Source organism: Hoplias malabaricus, chromosome 2, assembly GCF_029633855.1.
Source record: "Hoplias malabaricus isolate fHopMal1 chromosome 2, fHopMal1.hap1, whole genome shotgun sequence".
NCBI classification, from domain to species: domain Eukaryota; kingdom Metazoa; phylum Chordata; class Actinopteri; order Characiformes; family Erythrinidae; genus Hoplias; species Hoplias malabaricus.
The window spans coordinates 68,758,656-68,777,230 of NC_089801.1; the positions used below are offsets into that span (position 1 = coordinate 68,758,656).

The 18,575-nt window shown below is 42.2% G+C and overlaps 1 protein-coding gene across 3 annotated transcripts in view; it reads left to right on the forward strand.

The window, feature by feature from the left end:
* The window catches only part of grin2bb (glutamate receptor, ionotropic, N-methyl D-aspartate 2B, genome duplicate b), a 128,558-nt gene extending 117,337 nt beyond the window's left edge, over window positions 1–11,221 (forward strand). For all 3 annotated transcript variants that reach the window (XM_066661219.1, XM_066661221.1, XM_066661220.1), the window contains 2 exons: window positions 1,613–1,851; window positions 3,677–11,221. In XM_066661219.1, the coding sequence (XP_066517316.1) occupies window positions 1,613–1,851; window positions 3,677–6,199 (2,762 nt within the window). In that variant the 3' untranslated portion in view covers window positions 6,200–11,221. The remainder of the gene's footprint in view (window positions 1–1,612; window positions 1,852–3,676) is intronic.
* The last annotated feature ends 7,354 nt before the right edge of the window (window positions 11,222–18,575 follow it).

Genomic DNA, 18,575 nt, shown 5'->3' on the forward strand with positions numbered 1-18,575 from the left:
TCTCCCCATTTCAGTCTCCCTCTCACAAACACGCATGTCCAAAGGGAGCAGTCTGCACAGTTCTCCTTCAGCAAGGGGAAACTGATACGCTGACAGAGAAAGAAATATCTCTCAGGCCCAAAAAGCCTGTAGGTTCTTCTCAGATCCTCTCCATAACACACTTTAAGTAGGCCATCGTACAAAAAGCTTTGGATCAGCAGCTGGTGTCAAAACCACTTTGTTAACGTTCAAGACCAGCCACTTCCTATAGCAACGGCCATACAAGCAATCCACAAAAGGCAGTGGGTCCCCATATCAAGTCTAATGTCTGTGAAAGAATATGTATGTAATTTGCTTGTTTACTCGCTGTTACTGTGTTCCAAGAAAGTGTTACTCCACTTAGGCTTGTAAATCTCTGAAATTGTGCCCCTCCTGCTCGATACGCTACAGTCCAGTGTGATTTCATCGTGTGCTGCCAGGGTTTTAGTCAGTGGCCATGACAGCAGCAAACAATAAAACCATCCCAACTGTTTGACCATCACATTCAATCAAAGACCTAGCTCAGTCCCTTTGTCAGGTTGGACTTGATGAACAGGTTGTGAATTTGGGGGATGCAGCATAACTCTGCCCATCCTTTGAGAACTGACAGACCCTTAAGGTTCCCCCTTAGCTCCAGGAGTGGAATCACAAGTGACTCCCATAATCAATCATTAATGAGGAGGCGCTCTGTTGGGAATTCACTGGGAGTAATGTGACATGACAAATGTTGCACGTTGCAGGAGCCTTAATTTGTTTACTGCACGCAGCATTGAAGTAGTTCTAAACAAATGGCCACAGATTAAGAAGAGCACAAACAGACAGACGCAGCATTAACGCAAACGCTCAAAAAAGAACACGCACTAAGCTACACAGAGGGGAAAAGAATCCTAACACACATTTAACCCTCAGAAACACCCAAAGCAACTCCTACAGAATATTTTTCTCCCTGACACATATAGTCAGTCTGTTTCTCACACACACACACTTCTGAACTTACAGTACACTACAGTACACTCACTTTCACTCAAGGCCAGACATCACACACTTACTCATCTCTCTCCCTCCCTCTTCGCTCTCTCAATCTCTCTGTATGTCCTTCACCCTAAACAAACTCCCTCTCTGCTGCCACATTCACTTTTTTTTTTACTTACCCCTTTCATTACCTTTTCATCCATTCATCTCACAATCTAAACCCCTCTCATTTGGTCTCTCTCCATCCTTCCATTCTGCATCTTACAATTCTGGCCTCTCCTCCACGCTTAACGCTGCTCTACTTCTGTCCCTCCTCCCATCATCAATGAATTAATTCATCTCTCCCTTTTCTTTAATCTATCCATTCTCCAATTCTGGCATCATTTTTTCATACATTCTCACCCTCTCCTGTTCTTTCCTTCCACAATGAATTTAATCATGTTTCACTTCATTCAAATTTCTCCTTTCGTCTTCCTCTAATTCTGGCACTTTTCCCACTCTTAATTACCCCCCGCCATTTTCATTTCATCTCTCCATTCAAACCTGTCATTTTTATTTTATCCCTCCAATTCTGGCATTCTCTTCTCCATTCTACCCCATTCCCAAAACTCTTTCTTTACAGGTGAGATGGAGGAGCTAGAAGCTCTGTGGTTGACTGGGATCTGTCACAACGAGAAGAATGAAGTGATGAGCAGCCAGCTGGACGTAGACAACATGGCCGGTGTCTTCTACATGCTGGGGGCGGCCATGGCGCTGTCGCTCATCACCTTTATCGCAGAGCACCTGTTCTATTGGCAGCTACGCTTCTGCTTCATGGGCGCGTGCTCGGGCAAGCCTGGCATCACCTTCTCCATTAGCAGGGTGAGTGGCCTTTCTGTCTTAATAGAGTCAGACCAATGCTCAAATTGATGATGAGGCTAGTTTTTCTATCTTAGGTTTCCTGGCCTCAGGTTATGAACCTGTGCTCTCCCAATGATGGGCCAATGATGGGTACATGCAGAATTGTTATAAATTAAGACCCAGCATCTTCGGATTAATTTCATTCAGTCTTGGAATGAAGTATTTAAATTTAGAAGTTTAGATCTTCACTAGAATGTCTGGTCTGACTCCACTTTGTAGCAGTGTGGATAATAGTTTTGCTTAATCCTATTGAATTGAACTCATATAAAGTCCCACACTTTAGCTCTACCTTTAGTCATGTACTTTGTGATGTATTACTGTAAGGACAGTGTCCCTACATAGGGAATATAATCTATGATAACCTTCCCTTGGAGCAGTGAACCCTCAGTTGCTGTGGAACTGTATAATCAAATGTGTTCAAATATTAAAGAAAGCAGTAGCAGAACAAGGATGGTAGATGAGGCGAGGGAGGCTCAAGGAAGAGACAGAGAAGTAAAAGATTTAGAAAACTAAACAATGCATGGGGGAACAAGAAAAAAGGAACAGGTTATAAAGAGAAGGGGTAGAACCCTCCAGAGGAAAAAGAAAAAGGAAAGGAGTGAGATAGCATAGATGTGAGAATATGTCAGTACCAGACCAATCAGATGAAGGGGCGAGGAGATAAATGAGAGAAAAGAGTCAAGCTGGCAAGAATGACCTGAGGTTAAAAAAAAATGACAAGAGGTAGTAGAGATAAGGCGGACACAATGGAAGCTCACAGGAATAATGGATAGATACAGTAAAGCAGAAAAAGTGACTAAGGCAGACAAGAAACCGTTTCTGACGTGACCTCTCTGAGGAGGTTGTGAAACGCCAACAGGGGAGCCACCTTTAACCTTTGGAATATTTTGGGGAGAGAATTCTATTAATGGTGTCCCTCCTGGTGCCTATTTTGGTATTTAAGCAGTTATACTTTCTGACATTTATCATCAAAGATATTTCAGGGGCTTTTATTTTGGGAAGCACTAAAGTCTGGGCAATAGGAACTGACATGCAGTATGTAAATCAGTACCCTACATTTGTGCCTCTGTTATATTTGATTGTGAGCTGAGATGTGGATGAGTTGATTAAAGAGTAGTACATTTAGGCATCTTGGTTGATCTAAAGAGGTTTGGATAATTCTGCGTAATTAATTTGCTCGATATGTCTTTAACAGAAGATGCACAAATGTCAGCTGAATTGTAATCACATTGATTTACACTATTGATTGTGTAAACCAATGAAAATCAGCCATATTGTAGCACTGTCATCAGTCATTCCCTCTGTCCCTGTCTTTCTTTTTTCTTCTCTCTGCCTTTCTCGCTATCTTTCCTTGTCTCTTTCGCATTCACTCATCTTCTGTCTTTGACAGTGCAGGGTTGGGGCTCTGATGTATGAAGCTTTAATGAACTCATCATTCACTGGTTTCAGTTTGCCATTAAGTCCTTTCACCCTCCAATCCCCTCATTATTGTCTATATTTAAAATTACTATTTATTTTGCCTCAAACCAGCACTGCTTAGAGGACGTTTCTTTTCTTAGAAAACCAGTTCAGTGCCTTGTTACATAGTAGAATTAATTTCAGAGACCTTTTGGTGACGTTTACTATAACACTGAATATTCTTTTGAGAGCAGTATGTTTATATGAATCAGAAAGTAATCAAGAGAAAGATTTAAGTTTGTCATCTGTATTTCATTAAAAAAATGAATTAAAAAAGTCTCTTCTTCACCTTCTTCACTTTCTCCACTCTCTGTTCTTCCTCTAACAGGGCATCTACAGCTGTATCCACGGTGTTCAGATAGAGGAGAACAAATCAGGCCTCAACTCCCCATCAGCCACCATGAACATGAACATGAACAACACACACTCCAACATCCTTCGACTGCTGCGTACTGCCAAAAACATGACCTCAGTGCCTGGGGTCAATGGCTCCCCCCACAGTGCCCTGGATTATGGCCACCGTGAATCAGCTGTGTACGACATCAGCGAGCATCGCCGAAGTCTGGTAGGCCATACTGACTGCAAGCCTCCTCCACCATACTTGCCCGAAGACAATATGTTCAGCGACTACGTGAGTGATGTGGAGAGGACTTTTGGGAACTTGCATCTGAAGGACAGTAACCTGTACCAGGATCATTATCTACACCACCATGGGGGCACGGGATCCGGGCTGGCTCTGGGTATGTCGGGTCCCTTGCCTAACCGACCTCGTAGCTTAGGGAGTGCCAGTTCGTTGGAGGGTGGGATGTACGATTGTGACAGCTTAGGGGGAGGGGTAGCGCCCATCTTCACCACCCAGCCCCGCCAGTCACTGACGCACAGGAACAGGGAAAAGTTTGACCTGATTGCTGGCCACCCCACCCAGTCAAGCTTCAAGTCTGGCCTGCCCGATCTATATGGGAAGTTCTCCTTCAAAGGCGGGGCGTCCAGTTCAGGGTTTATAGCAGGACATGACAGGTACTGCGGGGGAGGTGGGGCGGGCTCGGGTGGGGATGACGGCAATATCCGCTCGGACGTGTCGGATATTTCCACTCACACCGTGACCTATGGCAATCTTGAAGGCAATGCCAAAAGGCGCAAGCAGTACAGGGACAGTCTGAAAAAGAGGCCAGCGTCTGCCAAGTCCCGTCGCGAGCAGGATGAAATTGAGCTGGGCTTCCGGAGGCGCACCCACCACACTATACACCACCACCATCACCACAACCACCCAGTCTCACAGGCACATCGTTCAGCTACGCCACCTGTTGAACGCAAAAGCCAGAGAGGGGGCAATTGTTCCTCATACATGTTCCGCGACAAAGAGAACTTGAGAGACTTCTACATGGACCAGTTCCGATCCAAGGAAGGGGCATCTCCTTGGGAACATTTGGATTTGAGCGATGCACCAGGAATGGGCGGAGGAGGGGGTCTGGGTGGGGGTGGATGTGGTGGTGTAGTCGGCAGCAGTGGTGGCGGGGGAGCGTGCACTAGTTTGGTTCCCGTGGACGATTTCTTGAAAGGTAAATCCAAGAAGACAGAGTGTAAGGTTGGAGTGGGAGGTGGAGGAGGATCTCCTGGGCCGCAGGGCCATGCATGCTGGGAAAAGAACATTGGAGGGGTGGGAGGGTTGGCCGGTGGGGACTGGGAATGCCGTAACTGCCACAGTGGAGGAGGTGGAGGTGGCAAGCCAGTTTGCATGCATGGGGGAGGAGGGGGTGGGGGCTACACAGCTGCTGGGGGTGTTGGGGGATCAGCTGGTGGAGGAGGAGGTGGGGGGAGTGGACAAGTTTCCAGCCGCCCGAGCTCAGCCACCTGCAAGCGTTGTGATTCGTGCAAAAAACCAGGCAACTTGTACGACATCAGCGAGGACAACCACCTCCTCCTGGATCAGATAGGGGGCAAGTTCCTGCTGGAGGGTGGGAAGGGTGGAGCAGGGGCCCAGACCCAGGCGCAGAGGCGCAAGTTCGGCCCAGGCGGCAGGGTCCTGCGCAGGCAGCATTCCTACGACACATTCGTAGACCTGCAGAAGGAAGGGGCGGGCAGGATGGGTGGCTCAGGAGGCTTCGGAGGCGGTGGAGCTTCCATGCTCCCTCCACCCCGGAGTGTGAGCCTGAAAGACAAAGATCGCTACATGGAAGGCGCGAGCCCCTATGCCCAGATGTTCGAGCGGTACGCGGGAGGGGAGCGGGAGACATCCTTTTTTGGTCCTGGGGACAGAGGGAAGGGCGGGGGCTCATCATTTAGCTTGTTCCGTGGGGGTGAAGGTGGGTTGCATCGTCGTTCGGTAGGCGAGAGGGACTTGAGGGACAGGGATAGAGGCATGATGGGAGGAGGAGGAGGTATGGGCAGTACCCGAGGGGTCGGGACTTACTCCTTGTCTAAATCTCTCTACCCAGATAAGGTGAACCAGAACCCATTCATCCCAACCTTCGGCGACGACCAGTGCCTATTACATGGCGCCAAATCATACTACGTCAAAAAGCAGCAGACACAGCCGCAGCAGCAACAGACGCAACAACAGCAGCAGCAGCTCCTCAACAACAACCGGGCTGACTTCCGAGGCTCCATGGGGGTGACTTCCTATTTGCCAGCCTCTGCCTCCGCTGGGGTCATGTCCAACGTGGGACCCCGGTTCCCCAAGGAGCTGTGCCTGGGCGGGCCCCTCAGCAACCACCATGGAGGGGCAGCGGGTAACAACAAGCTGCTAACCGCCAGGGACGGGTTAGGTATGGGGCAAGGACAGAGACCATTCAATGGATCTAGTAACGGACACGTATACGAGAAGCTCTCCAGTATTGAGTCTGATGTCTGAAGTTCGACTGTGAGTGAGAGAGGGAGAGATAGAGAATGACAGAGAGGAGAGAGAGAGAGACAGAGGGTGAAACATAGAAAGTTAAAGAAAGGAGGCAGCAGACATTGAGACTGACAAGGTAGTAAACCGAAGGACGGTGTCTACTTTGTACTTTCATGTTCAAAAGGAAGAAGATGGTGAGCAAGAGGAACTGACCCATGCTGTAGATGAGCAGACAGAGCGCTGTAGGGGCTACGTGTGTAAATACAGGGACCTACTCACTAGAGAGTGACAAACTCTCTTTTATCCTCGTCTTTTTTCTTATCCCTTCTATTTTTCTGCTCCTTACGCCAAAACGAAACGTCCGATCCAGCTTAGGTACGGAGACCTGGCACAATCATGAAAGGAAATCAGTTATCGTCTTGAAACAACAGGGTAAAATTTACAATAATTGTATTGATAATGTTGTAACAATAATATTATTAGATATGATTACAATGTTTATGATGTTCAGTTTGGGCTTGATTTCTGGATGTTATATGCTGTTATATATTTGTACTCTAGTTACAATTCTTTGTTAGCACAATACTTTGCAGGAGGCTTCTTATTTGATCACTGGATCTTATTTGATCTTATTTGTCAACTGAGCTTGCATTGTCTTTCGTCATCATGCCATTCTGCTGTGATGTGGAGCACCAGGACCGCCGCAGAATGAGCCCTCTGCCAGGGACGATGCCAAGCTTGAAGAAACGTAGACAAACTTGTTTTCCTTTAAGATCCTTACTATTAATTCTTCATGTTGATTTTCATTTCTGATATGGAGTGCTGTATAATGTACGTAAAAGGCATGATGACAAGTATGTCAGCTGTACTCGAGATATTGTTGTGAAGGACATTTATTATTATCTCTTTTTATGGTTTTACAATTTTTATAACATTGCATTAATGTCAGTAGAACATTGGTTTAGTACACAGTACACAGCACATTATGTGCCTTAGCAGGAGTCCCGGAATTCTAATTATACAGGTTTTATTGCCATGGTAACTTTCTGGTCACTGCGTGCTGATTGGTTGTTGGATGATTCACCTGTTATTCTGGAATTATCTTCATCGTGGAAGCACCTGATCTAGAATATACAGCGAGAAGCGCAATCTAGAGACATAAACCAGAGAGTGTTTGTTATTCCTAAAAACCTAGTTTCCTAAGACACTAATAGAGAAATAGTACAGGAGGAATTTCACGTCCATACGCGGTGCATGGGTTGTCATCCACAGAGAAATGCTTCAGGGTGTTGAGTTCAAATACTTGAAAAACAAAAACCAATTGATTCATTTTTTTTTTTCTTCTCCCTATCCCACATCTCTTGAGCACAACAGTCTTTGATCACACAGCAAACTAAAACCAATGTCACGGTTTTGTTTCCTCTTAGAGTGTGTTCATTATTCAATGTTACTTATTTATTTTTTGTCCTTTCTTTCTTTTTTTGTGCGCATTTTGTCCTCTGGGAAGCACTGGGCCCACCGTGAGCTGGGTGTTATGAGATATTATGAAAGAGCTCTTTGTCTCAGCATTCGCTTGTATTTTTCTAAATGTAAATATTCCTTTTTTTTCACTGTACAGTGCACAGACAGCAAGGATGTAACTTTAGAAATTTGTGTGTTACTAAATTAGAAATAATGTGAAATAGATTAGTTGCGCAATTCAAGCTGACCACAAAGTGAATACTGACCAACATTCAAATTAGCATATTAAAAACGTTACTCATCTTAACATTTTACACAAACGGTGATCAGACTAGATGTTTGAAGCATATGTGTATCTTTCCTTCTTACTTTCACCCTACACATACACAACGTTTTTTGATTTCTGTTTAGATAAATAGCCATGGAAACAAAACTTATTTAAGAGTTGGACAGTTCAATGTTTATCAACATAAGCCCCACGACTCCTGGACAATCGCTGTCAAAACATCACTTTGAAATCTCACCCATTTTGAGACCGTTTACAAACTTGAAGATCACTGTTTTACAACACAGTCGAGGTATTACTTCAGATATTCTTGGACAAAATGAACGGACAAGAAGTGCTTACCAGCTATTTTTCTAAGTAGCCAATTATGTAAAGAGATTGACTAATTAACTCATCTGGTCATGCAATTCAGAATGAAAGTCTTCTCCATTTAGGTGCATTTCTAGTATGTGCCATGTTTACTCTTTATTTATTTATTTATTTATTTTAATATTGTCTTCTGAGCCACTTACGAACATATGACTATTTTAATCGTTCTGGATACAGAAGTAGTTATGTTCTCCCATACACCTATAGATCCTTGTATGAGTTTGTTTTGTGAAGTAAATATTTTCTTTACACAATTTTGTATACTATCAGCCAAACTGATCTCCAATTTAAGCACAATGTTTATACTATTTGGTTGATAACTGATGTGTATATTACTATTGGTTTTGTGGACTTAAAAAAAAAACATACTTCACATCAGTTGCCACATTTTATTTCTTTCTTACTTTTCTTTTCTTTTTTTTTATTTGCTAGGTCTGTGTGTGAGAGTTTGTGAAAATGTGAGTATATTGTGAGAGACATGCATGCATCTTTCTTTCTATTTACATTCCTGCTTTCACATTCTTGCTTTTATATGATGTATAATTCAAGGACCATACTTAGTGTTTTCTTTCTTTTTTTTTGTGCAGAGAAATGTGTATTTCTTTTGCTTCAATTGTACCAGTTAGTGCCATACAAAGGTAATGTTGATGAGTTGTACATAATTAGGTTGGTTGGACACTATGGCAGATATTCTGGAGGGGATAGATATGTCTTTCCATTTTGGCATATGGACACTGAAATACTGATAATTTGTACTTGCAGAAGATCGCGTCCTCGGCTTAAAGTTATCGCTTTATGTCGTCGGGCAAACTGGTGGTGACTGACCTCAGTTAGGACTATAACCATGAGAATTTATTTTCATTCTTCTGATCATATAGGGCTAATGTTATCACTTGAAGCGTTTGAATTCTTAATCTCACATAGTTGTGTTAGAACAAGTGGGGGGAAATCTTTGTTTGCATGGTTTGATTCTCTTAAACCATAAAATGTTTTTTAAAAAGCATCCTTTACCTTTTTTATGCTTGGTCTTTTTAAATTGAGGGTGCACTATTCATTCACTGGTATCAGTCCTTCCATTGACCTTGTACTCTGACCATGTTCCACTTTTGTAGCTATTGTTGCCTGTTTGGACAAGTTTCAAGGAATCGTGATGAAAATCCTGTTCAGAATAATAATGAACTAGCATAAAATACCTTGGAAAGACATAACACTGGACAACTACTTATTTAGAGTTACATAATAGTTTCAGCTTAGAACCTGAGCTTGACTGTGTTGCTGTTACTAATTTATATACGGCACCTTGGTAGTGACACCATTGTAAGATTAGCATGATTCTGTTACCATGCTAACATTACATTATGCTACGATGCTAGCATTAGCTCAATTACGTTACCATGCTAACATTAGCTCAATTGCATTATCATGCTAACCTTAGCTTGATTACTGTTTCAAAATTATTTTGATTACATTACCATGCTAACCTTAGCTTGATTACTATATTAAGATTAGCATGATTGCATTACCATGTTAACATTAGCTTGATTATGATGCCATGCTAACATTAGGTTGACCCCCACAACTGTGGGACATATCACACTCATACAAAATAAAACATGTTTGAAAGGAACTATTTTGAATTTGGCTATTTTTGGAAAAAGTGTATTGTGTGCTGCAGTTTGTTATTGGGCTGAATGGAACAGTTTTGCTATAATTTAATTGAGCCAACAGCAACAGTCGTTAGGAAAGAGCGCATTTGTGGGCAGAGTTTGACAGGTCAGTTTCAAAGATGGCTGTTTTGCAGCGTGGTGCGTTTGCTGAATAAAAGGAGATAGATATGTGCGTTGGCTTTCATGTACTTGTGCTGGAGAATTTTTTCTCTTGTAGCTGGTAACAGCAGGGCAGAATTATGTGTGTGTTTGTGTATGCGCAAGTATCTGTGTTAAAAGGAAAGGGGGCTTTGTCCTTCAGGAAAAAGGCTGCCCTTCCTTTAATGTTTAGTTGTGATTAACATCTTTTCAGAGAAGGCCCCGGGATAGCAGGATAAGCGGCATTTGCTCAATGTAGGTAGAGGACGAGAGTAAATGGGTGTAGACCTGAGAGAGAGAGTTAGTAGCCTACATTTTATTTTTGCACTCTGTGATCACTCTCGCTGACGTATAAGCTTCCCGGGATTTGATTTCTGTTAGAGAGGATTGCAGCGTGCTGTTTATCACAGGCTAATCAGTCTTTGTTTTGCTACTCGCTTCGTATTTCATGTCCTCTCTCCGGTACTGTATGTCACAGGTTATTGTACATGTGCCTGGATTCATGCTTGATTACCTCTGTGTGTATGTGTGTGTGTGTATGTGTGCGTGTGTGTGTGTGTGAGACACAGAGCACAATGCAATGGCTGTCTACTGTAACGTCTGAAACTTTGCTGTAAATAATAAAGTCCCCTTTTCCGTAATTTTTAATATATAGAGACAACTATTCTAAGCTATGGAAATTTGGGATACATTTTTGTTAGGAAGGTTTTGTAAACCACCATAGAGGAAAATATTCACATCATGTCACAAAGATTAGAACTCCACTTGACTTGGATTAGAGGACCCAATTTTAACAGACAAAAGTACACCTTTGTTTGTCTTTACTATAAAACTGATCTTTATAATTCGTTTTTGTTTCCTTTGTTTTTTTTTTTTTTTTTTTATGCTTCTTTTAAATGTTACACAATTGTACAGACTTGTGTAAATATGACCAAAATGGTTTCTCTTTATTCCATTTTTGTATAGAGAGAGATTACCTGTGTTTAAGATTACAATAATAATTTAACGGGAAATTTCACAATACTTAAGCTATTGAGAATACGGACACAATATGTGTGAATATAAGTGCTAAGATATATTCTTCTGTCTCTTTGTACAAAACAGTGTTGACAATAAATAAAAGGGAGAAATCTCACTTGGCGTCAACATTGTTTTCTTCACCCTCCACATCTTTATACATGAGACTGCTAAACGAAGGTAAGGAAAACTGTTACACTGTGCACTAGATTTTGGTTTGTTCATTCAGGGATGTACATTGTGATTCATGACCCTCCATACAACTATTCATTTCATTTATATTCCATACACTCCCATAATACTACAGTAAACCCCAGATTATTGACATCACATAACTGGGTGAGACCGAGCCTATCGACTACACATACAGTGATTTAAATTTTCGTCAAAGATGTTTGGAGAAACTCTGTATAATAGAGTTTATAATTCTCCTTGTCTGTTTCCTTGTATAATATGGAAAGTCAAATAAAGATAAATCCAAAAAATGTTTAAACCTGAAGATGAACATTTATCATTTTAAGATAAAGAGAACAAGAGATTTCTAACAATCGTGCAAGGCCATCAGATGAACCACTTTCATATTAAACTACTCTTAAGGGTGTTGTATCTCTGTGTAATATAAATATATGGTTTCTGTATTTAAGGCATTTTAGGGCGCAGCAGGTAGTGTCGCAGTCACACAGCTCCAGGGACCCGGAGGTTGTGGTTTCAATTCCCGTTCCGGGAGACTGACTGTGAGGAGTGTGGTGTGTTCTCCCTGTGTCTGCATGGGTTTCCTCCGGGTGACTGTCTGTGAGGAGTGTGGTGTGTTCTCCCTGTGTCTGCGTGGGTTTCCTCTGGGTGACTGTCTGTGAGGAGTGTGGTGTGTCCTCCCTGTGTCTGCGTGGGTTTCCTCTGGGTGCTCCGGTTTACTCCCATGGTCCAAAAACACGTTGGTAGGTGGATTGGTGACCGTGTCCGTAGGTGTGAGTGAATGTGTGTGTGTTGCCCTGTGAAGGACTGGTGCCCCCTCCAGGGTGTATTCCCACCTTGCGCCCAATGATTCCAGGTAGGCTCTAGACCCACCGTGACCCTGAACTAGATAAGGGTTACAAATAATAAATTAATGTATTTAAGGTATTTAAGGGCACAGCAGGTATTATTTAAGTTATTTAACTATTTAAGTTAAGGACAGCAGGTAGGTGTCGCAGTCACACAGCTTCAGGAACCTGGAGGTTGGGGGTTTGAGTCCTGCTCTGGGTGACTGTCTCTGAGGAGTTTGGTGTGTTCTCTCTGTGTCTGCGGGGGTTCCTCTGGGTGACTGTCTGTGTGGAATGTGGTATGTTCTACCTGTGTCTGCGTGGGTTTCCTCCGGGTGACTGTCTGTGAGACGTGTGGTGTGTTCTCTCTGTGTCTGCATGGGTTTCCTTCGGGTGACTGTCTGTGAGGAGTGTGGTGTGTTCTCCCTGTGTCCGAGTGGGTTTCCTCCGGGTGACTGTCTGTGAGGAGTGTGGTGTGTTCTCCCTGTGTCAGAGTGGGTTTCCTCCGGGTGACTGTCTGTGAGGAGTGTGGTGTGTTCTCCCTGTGTCTGCGTGGGTTTCCTCCCGGTGCTCCGGTTTTCTCCCACAGTCCAAAAACACACGTTGGTAGGTGGATTGGCGACTCAAAAGTGTCCGTAGGTGTGTGTGAATGAATGTTTGAGTGTGTGTTGCCCTGTGAAGGACTGGCGCCCCTCCAGGGTGTTTTCCTGCCTTGCGCCCAATGATTCCAGGTAGGCTCTGGACCCACCGCGACCCTGAACTTGGTAAGGGTTACAGATAATGAATGAATGAAATATTTAAGGGCTTGTGTGAAAGATCTGTGAACCTGCTTTACCTACAGAAAATATATAAAAAGTCCTATAATAACACTCTTTTGCCAGTGTGCCATGCTGTATTTAATAAGATTGTATAACACTGATGTAAATGGATATATACAGTATAGTATGTATAAGTATAGGCATAATTGAGTGGCTGTGCTATATGTATCTCTATGTTACGTCTGCAACCCTCATTTTCTCTGCATTAGTATACACACTGAGAACCCCATGAGTGACAGCTGCTGTGGTTGCCATGGAGACGACTGGTCCACTGTTGCAGCCACCACCACAAGCAGCAGGTTACTTGATGTCGATGGTTGATTTTGGGGGAAATAATAAAACACTTGACAGGTTTGGGTCACTTGTCTTAAGTGTTAGTGGATGAGACTGGATGGAAATAAAACCGTGGCTGTAGTAAGACTGAGCTGATATGAGCTTTTATGAAATATTCAGATATATATATAGGTGCATTTTATTATTCTATGAGACTTCTCTTTATGATTCTCTCTCTCTCCCTCCCTCTAACACTCTATCGCTCTTTTCCTCCTTCCCATCCCTTCTGTTTCTCTCTCCCTCTCCCCCTCCAACTCTTATCCTCCATCTCCCTCTCATTCTCTCCTACTGTTTCTCCCCCCCCCCCCCCCTCTCTCTCTCTCTCTCTCTCATACACACACACATATTCTGAACACAGCCAATCCTGGAATACATTGCAACACATGTAACTACTTCTTGACAATTAACTGTTACCTAGCAACTGGCTCTTTTGAGAGAGAGAGAGAGAGAGAGAGAGAGAGAGAGAGAGATTCACTGTGTTCTCATCATGTCCTAGTGGATTGGATGCTACAATGAATCGACACACAATGCAGAAATGGAAAGTACAGCATGAGCTCAACTCCCACACTCATCTGAGGGAGAGAGAGAGAGAGAGAGAGAGAGAGAGTATCAGACATGTAGATATAAGGGAATAAGATGGAGTCAGTGAAATGAGAATTGTGGGAAGATGTATGGAATGGGCTATATATATATATATAAGTGAGGAAAAGTACAATTCAGAGAACGGGCATCAGATATGTAGAGATAAGGGAGGAAACAAGTGTTGAGAAAGAAAGATGACAATAGAAAAGTGGTGTCATCCGTGCAGTAATAAGGAACACAATACACAATGGAGATGGACATGGATAAGAATGAGAATCGAAGAAAGAATGGAGAGTTGATGATGAACAGAAGAAAGTGGTGAAAGTGATGAATATGGATAGAAGAGGAGTGATGAGGGAAGAAATACATTGGGAGTGATGAGTGAATTTGATAGAGGAGAAGAATGAAAAAGGAGTGATAAAGAGGACAGGAGGGGGATAAGGAATAAAGCAGAAAGAATTAGAGTGATAAGGAGAATGGAGTGAGGTATCACACATGCAGAGAGAGAGAGGGAAACATGGAGCAGACAGAGAGTGAAGTAATGGAAGGAAGAATGGACAGACAATAAAAAGAAGCGTTTAATAGGCTGAGGGACTGCTTGACGATCCTTTCTGCGCAGAGGAGAGAGGGAGGCTTGTTGCTGTAGAGACAAAGCAGCATTTTAGTGCTTAAGTTTTAATGAGAACACATAGTTCATACAGGATTGCCACACACATACAAACATTTGTTCCTAAGCACTGTGGGGACATTTCATGGGTTTAAATTCACTGAGTGTGGAGACCGATCTAATCCATAACTGCTATTAGCCTTCTAGTGGTCAGAAGGTCTACAGGTCCCCACAATGTGAGTAAAACTAGGCACATACACCTCAACACATACATACAGGGCACCTAAACACATAAACACACACATTACACTTACACAAACTAGTTAAAAGAATTTGTTGTGCCTACAAAAACTAACGCAGTCTGTTCTCACTGCTGTTAGGTACTCAGCCAAGTAGCAACAAGCAAATGGCTCAGAACACTGACCTGAATGTGCAAACTAGTGAGTGTCACGCTACCTTTTGATCATAGCCGTGAAGATGCATTTTCAAGGGTTCCAGCAGATATGTAGATGTGCCGCATATTAAAACCTGCAGGTCTTTTATATTTTAAAGGAATAGTTGGGCCAAAAATCTAATTTAGACCACACCATTTTCCTTTTCCTATATATAGCCTGCCCGCAAAGACTTGCCTGTGTGTTTCAGACACACTATGACACACTGTTATCTGTGAATACTGACAGAAGTACATATGCATTGTTAAAGGAGCAATCTGTAATACTGACAGCATGTGTCTAAAATGGCTGCTGCACTCCAAATTCAAAACATCTCCCCCCTGCCCACCCCCCACTGAGACGTGCTCAAAGTTCTCAAATTTCACTGCCAGGTTCAGTAAAACACTAATGAGCCCAAGACACGTTTTAAAAACGTTAATAGCTAAAAATGAATGTGCCATAATCAACCTGTTTACATAGAAAAGTGTATCATTTCACTAAAACATCTACCTTTGCTAGAGAGGGACAAAAAAAAGTCACCATTTTTTTCTTCATTTACCAGCTTCATATTTAATTTTTCACTAAAAAAGGTTAATGATATCTTCTCTATTGATTTTCATATGTCATTTGAAGAAGCAGACTTTTGTCTCTTATTTGCAGTTGTCCTGTCCAAACCTTTAGCTCCACCTTAAATGGATTAGTTCACTAGGCTAATACTGGTGCTATTCACCAGCTTATTTGAGTGTTCTGTTCCACCTTAAATAAGGGAAGGGCTGAGATTAGCTCATGAAACATACCTCGTATTCCTCACTAAATTAATATATTCATATATTCATTCATTGTTTGTAACTGCTTATCCACTGGGTGCAATGCGGGAACACACCCTGGAGGGGGCACCAGTCCTTCGCTGGGCAACACACACTCACTCCTATGGACACTTTTGAGTGATCCACCTACCAACGTGAATATTTGAACCGTGGGAGGAAACTTGTTATACATATATACTCATCTGTACTTCTATAGTTTTTGGAAGGTACTTGCTGTTACCTGTTCAGGAAAAAAATTCTGGATCTGTCTTGTAGTCCTTCTGGGCTGCCTCCATCTTTCAAATTCATCACCAATATTAACTCTTGTTTTATTCTGTCTCTGGTCCAGGAGCTGTTTAGAAGAATGCCAAGCCTTTTTATGTCCAGAAGCATCTAATGTTATCTCTGTTTACCCGCTCGCTTCCATGTTCACACTACTCTGTGTAGATCTACTATTGTATCATACTTGGCAACCCGGGGTGTGGAAACAGTGCTGTGATTGGTCAGTAGGCCTGATCAAAGGCAGAAACAAATTGTTTCCACTACAGAAACTTCCCTGGCTGTAGCACAGCTGTCAGAGATGCCAGTGCTTCATCTTAATATGTTTCCTTAATCTCTGCCGACACATCCTGGTCACTGTATGATTTAGTACAGTAAATATATTACAGATTACTCCTTTAAAAGCAGTAGCTGCAGCCATGTTGAAGCCTTTTGAATCCTATAGTTCCCGTGAAAATTTAAACTAAAATGCATTTCCTGAGTGTTTTATCAGATTAGGCAACTCTAAGGTGGTTGCCAGAGCTTTGGTAAGTGAGTGCTTGTTTGTTGCTATGGTATCCCATGTGGTTGCTAATATGCTGCTTGCTTTCTGCAATGAAATCTTGGGTGGTTGCTAGCAGAAGTGGCAAAGTGGTCCAGAAGATTTAAAAAATTACTTCAAATGCCCTGTCAGCTCTGAGGCTGTATTTACCCCCCCCCCCCTCTGGTTTCCAGGGTGCTGCTACCCTGCAGCTATGGTATTCTTGTGTTTCGTGCTCCAAGTGGTTGCTATAGAGATTATGTGGTTGTTGTGGTATTCCAGGTGGTTGTTGGGATGTTTCTAACCAGGTGATAGGGTCAGTTCATTTATCTGGTGGTTGCTAAGGCATTACCATTTTATTAAAATATAGTGTTCATTGAATGCTATAGGGTGGTAAATTGGGTGTTAAATAGTCCAGGCTTTTGCTGGGTTTTAGCTTGTCTTATTTTATTGGGTTTAAACTGGTCTTCTCAGCATTCTACTGCCACACATTACTATTGGGTAAATTGTTACTGTGCATTAACAGTACATAATATCTCAAAACCTACTGAATTGTGAAGAAAGAATTCTGTAATTTATGATTTTTAATTGTTTTGTAAAAAAATTAAAGAAGCAAACTTCAGACATCGTGTTGGCTGATCAACTTCCTCAGACATCTCTAAGGAGGTTGAATTATGTAAACTTGAAACAATCTATTTCTTTAACCTTGATATGTTTCGTCTAGCATGTGTAACATTTTTTATGGACGGAATGTGCTTTCTTTATAAAATGTCTTCAGCCTCCACACCACTTAAGCGTAGAAGAGAAAAGGAAGTGTTGATTTTGAAATAGTTGAAATGGCTGAAGTCTTAAAAATCCTTTATCCTTCATGGCACCCCTTTAAATGACAATATTAAATACACACTATATCGCAGTGGTTTGTTTTAATTAGAAACAGGAATTTACATTAAAACAGGTCTGTTTTTATTGCAGATTTAAAACCCAAAGTGACCCAACACTGCCGCCTTGTGGTCAGTTGAGGCGTAAGGCGTGTTTGGCTACACATACAGGGTAGAACAGTTCATCTGTCTTTATAAAACTGTCTGTAGATGAAGGTACACGCTGTGTTTTGACTGTAAGACATCTCACAGCAATCAGCTTTGTCCTAAAATAATGAATACTGGGATAGTGGAAAAACATTCTTAATTGTCAGTGAAGTAAGATTACATTTTGAGCAATTTCTACCCACTGTTAGCTTGTTAGCCACAAATGGAGATACAAGCTTTTGTTCCGGTAATGAAAAAAAACTGATAGCACATATATATATATATATTAAATAGAACTTTAACCAGACGACTCAACAATTAACTATCTGAACATTTAAATATTTAATGTGTTCATCCTTCGCCTTTATTACAGCTTCCGTTCATTTCGGGATGAATCTGCAGGGCCATTAATCTACAGTTTTTATCTGAAACAGTGGAGCTAAATTTCCCCCAGTGTCTCAAAGATGTAAACTTCAGTTAAATCTTCTTTATGTATTTTCTGCCTTCAGCTCATTTTTACCCACACTATTAAACAAGGATGTGCCATAAATACACTACAAAATATTTTGAATATAATTTGCACCATGGCACCATGACTTCTGCTCAGACAATGCTTTTAAAAAGGTATTTTTATGCAGTTAAAATATTTATTTACCTCAACGGTACAATGGTATTATCATTATTATTATTTTATATTTGTCCTAAGTTGGTCAAAAAAGCTAAATCAGCCAGGGAGACTCTTCTCACACCAGAGTCAACTGGCTAGGCAAACTTTTCCAGCCATCAGGACTTAGTTCCAGCTCAGTGAATACAGCTTAGAGTTTCCTCTGCCACGGATCTTAGATTGGACCTCGGAGATCTAAGTGTACACCGGTGTAGAGAGGGAGATTATAGTAGGGTGACCAGATCTGAGATGGTGAAAAAGAGGACACTTTGGGGGAGGGGCGGGTCGCTGCCGTTGTATGCTTAGCTGAACCTATGTGTGCTTTTAGGTCCTTTACACCTTTATTTGCTGCACATGGGAAAACATGGGAAT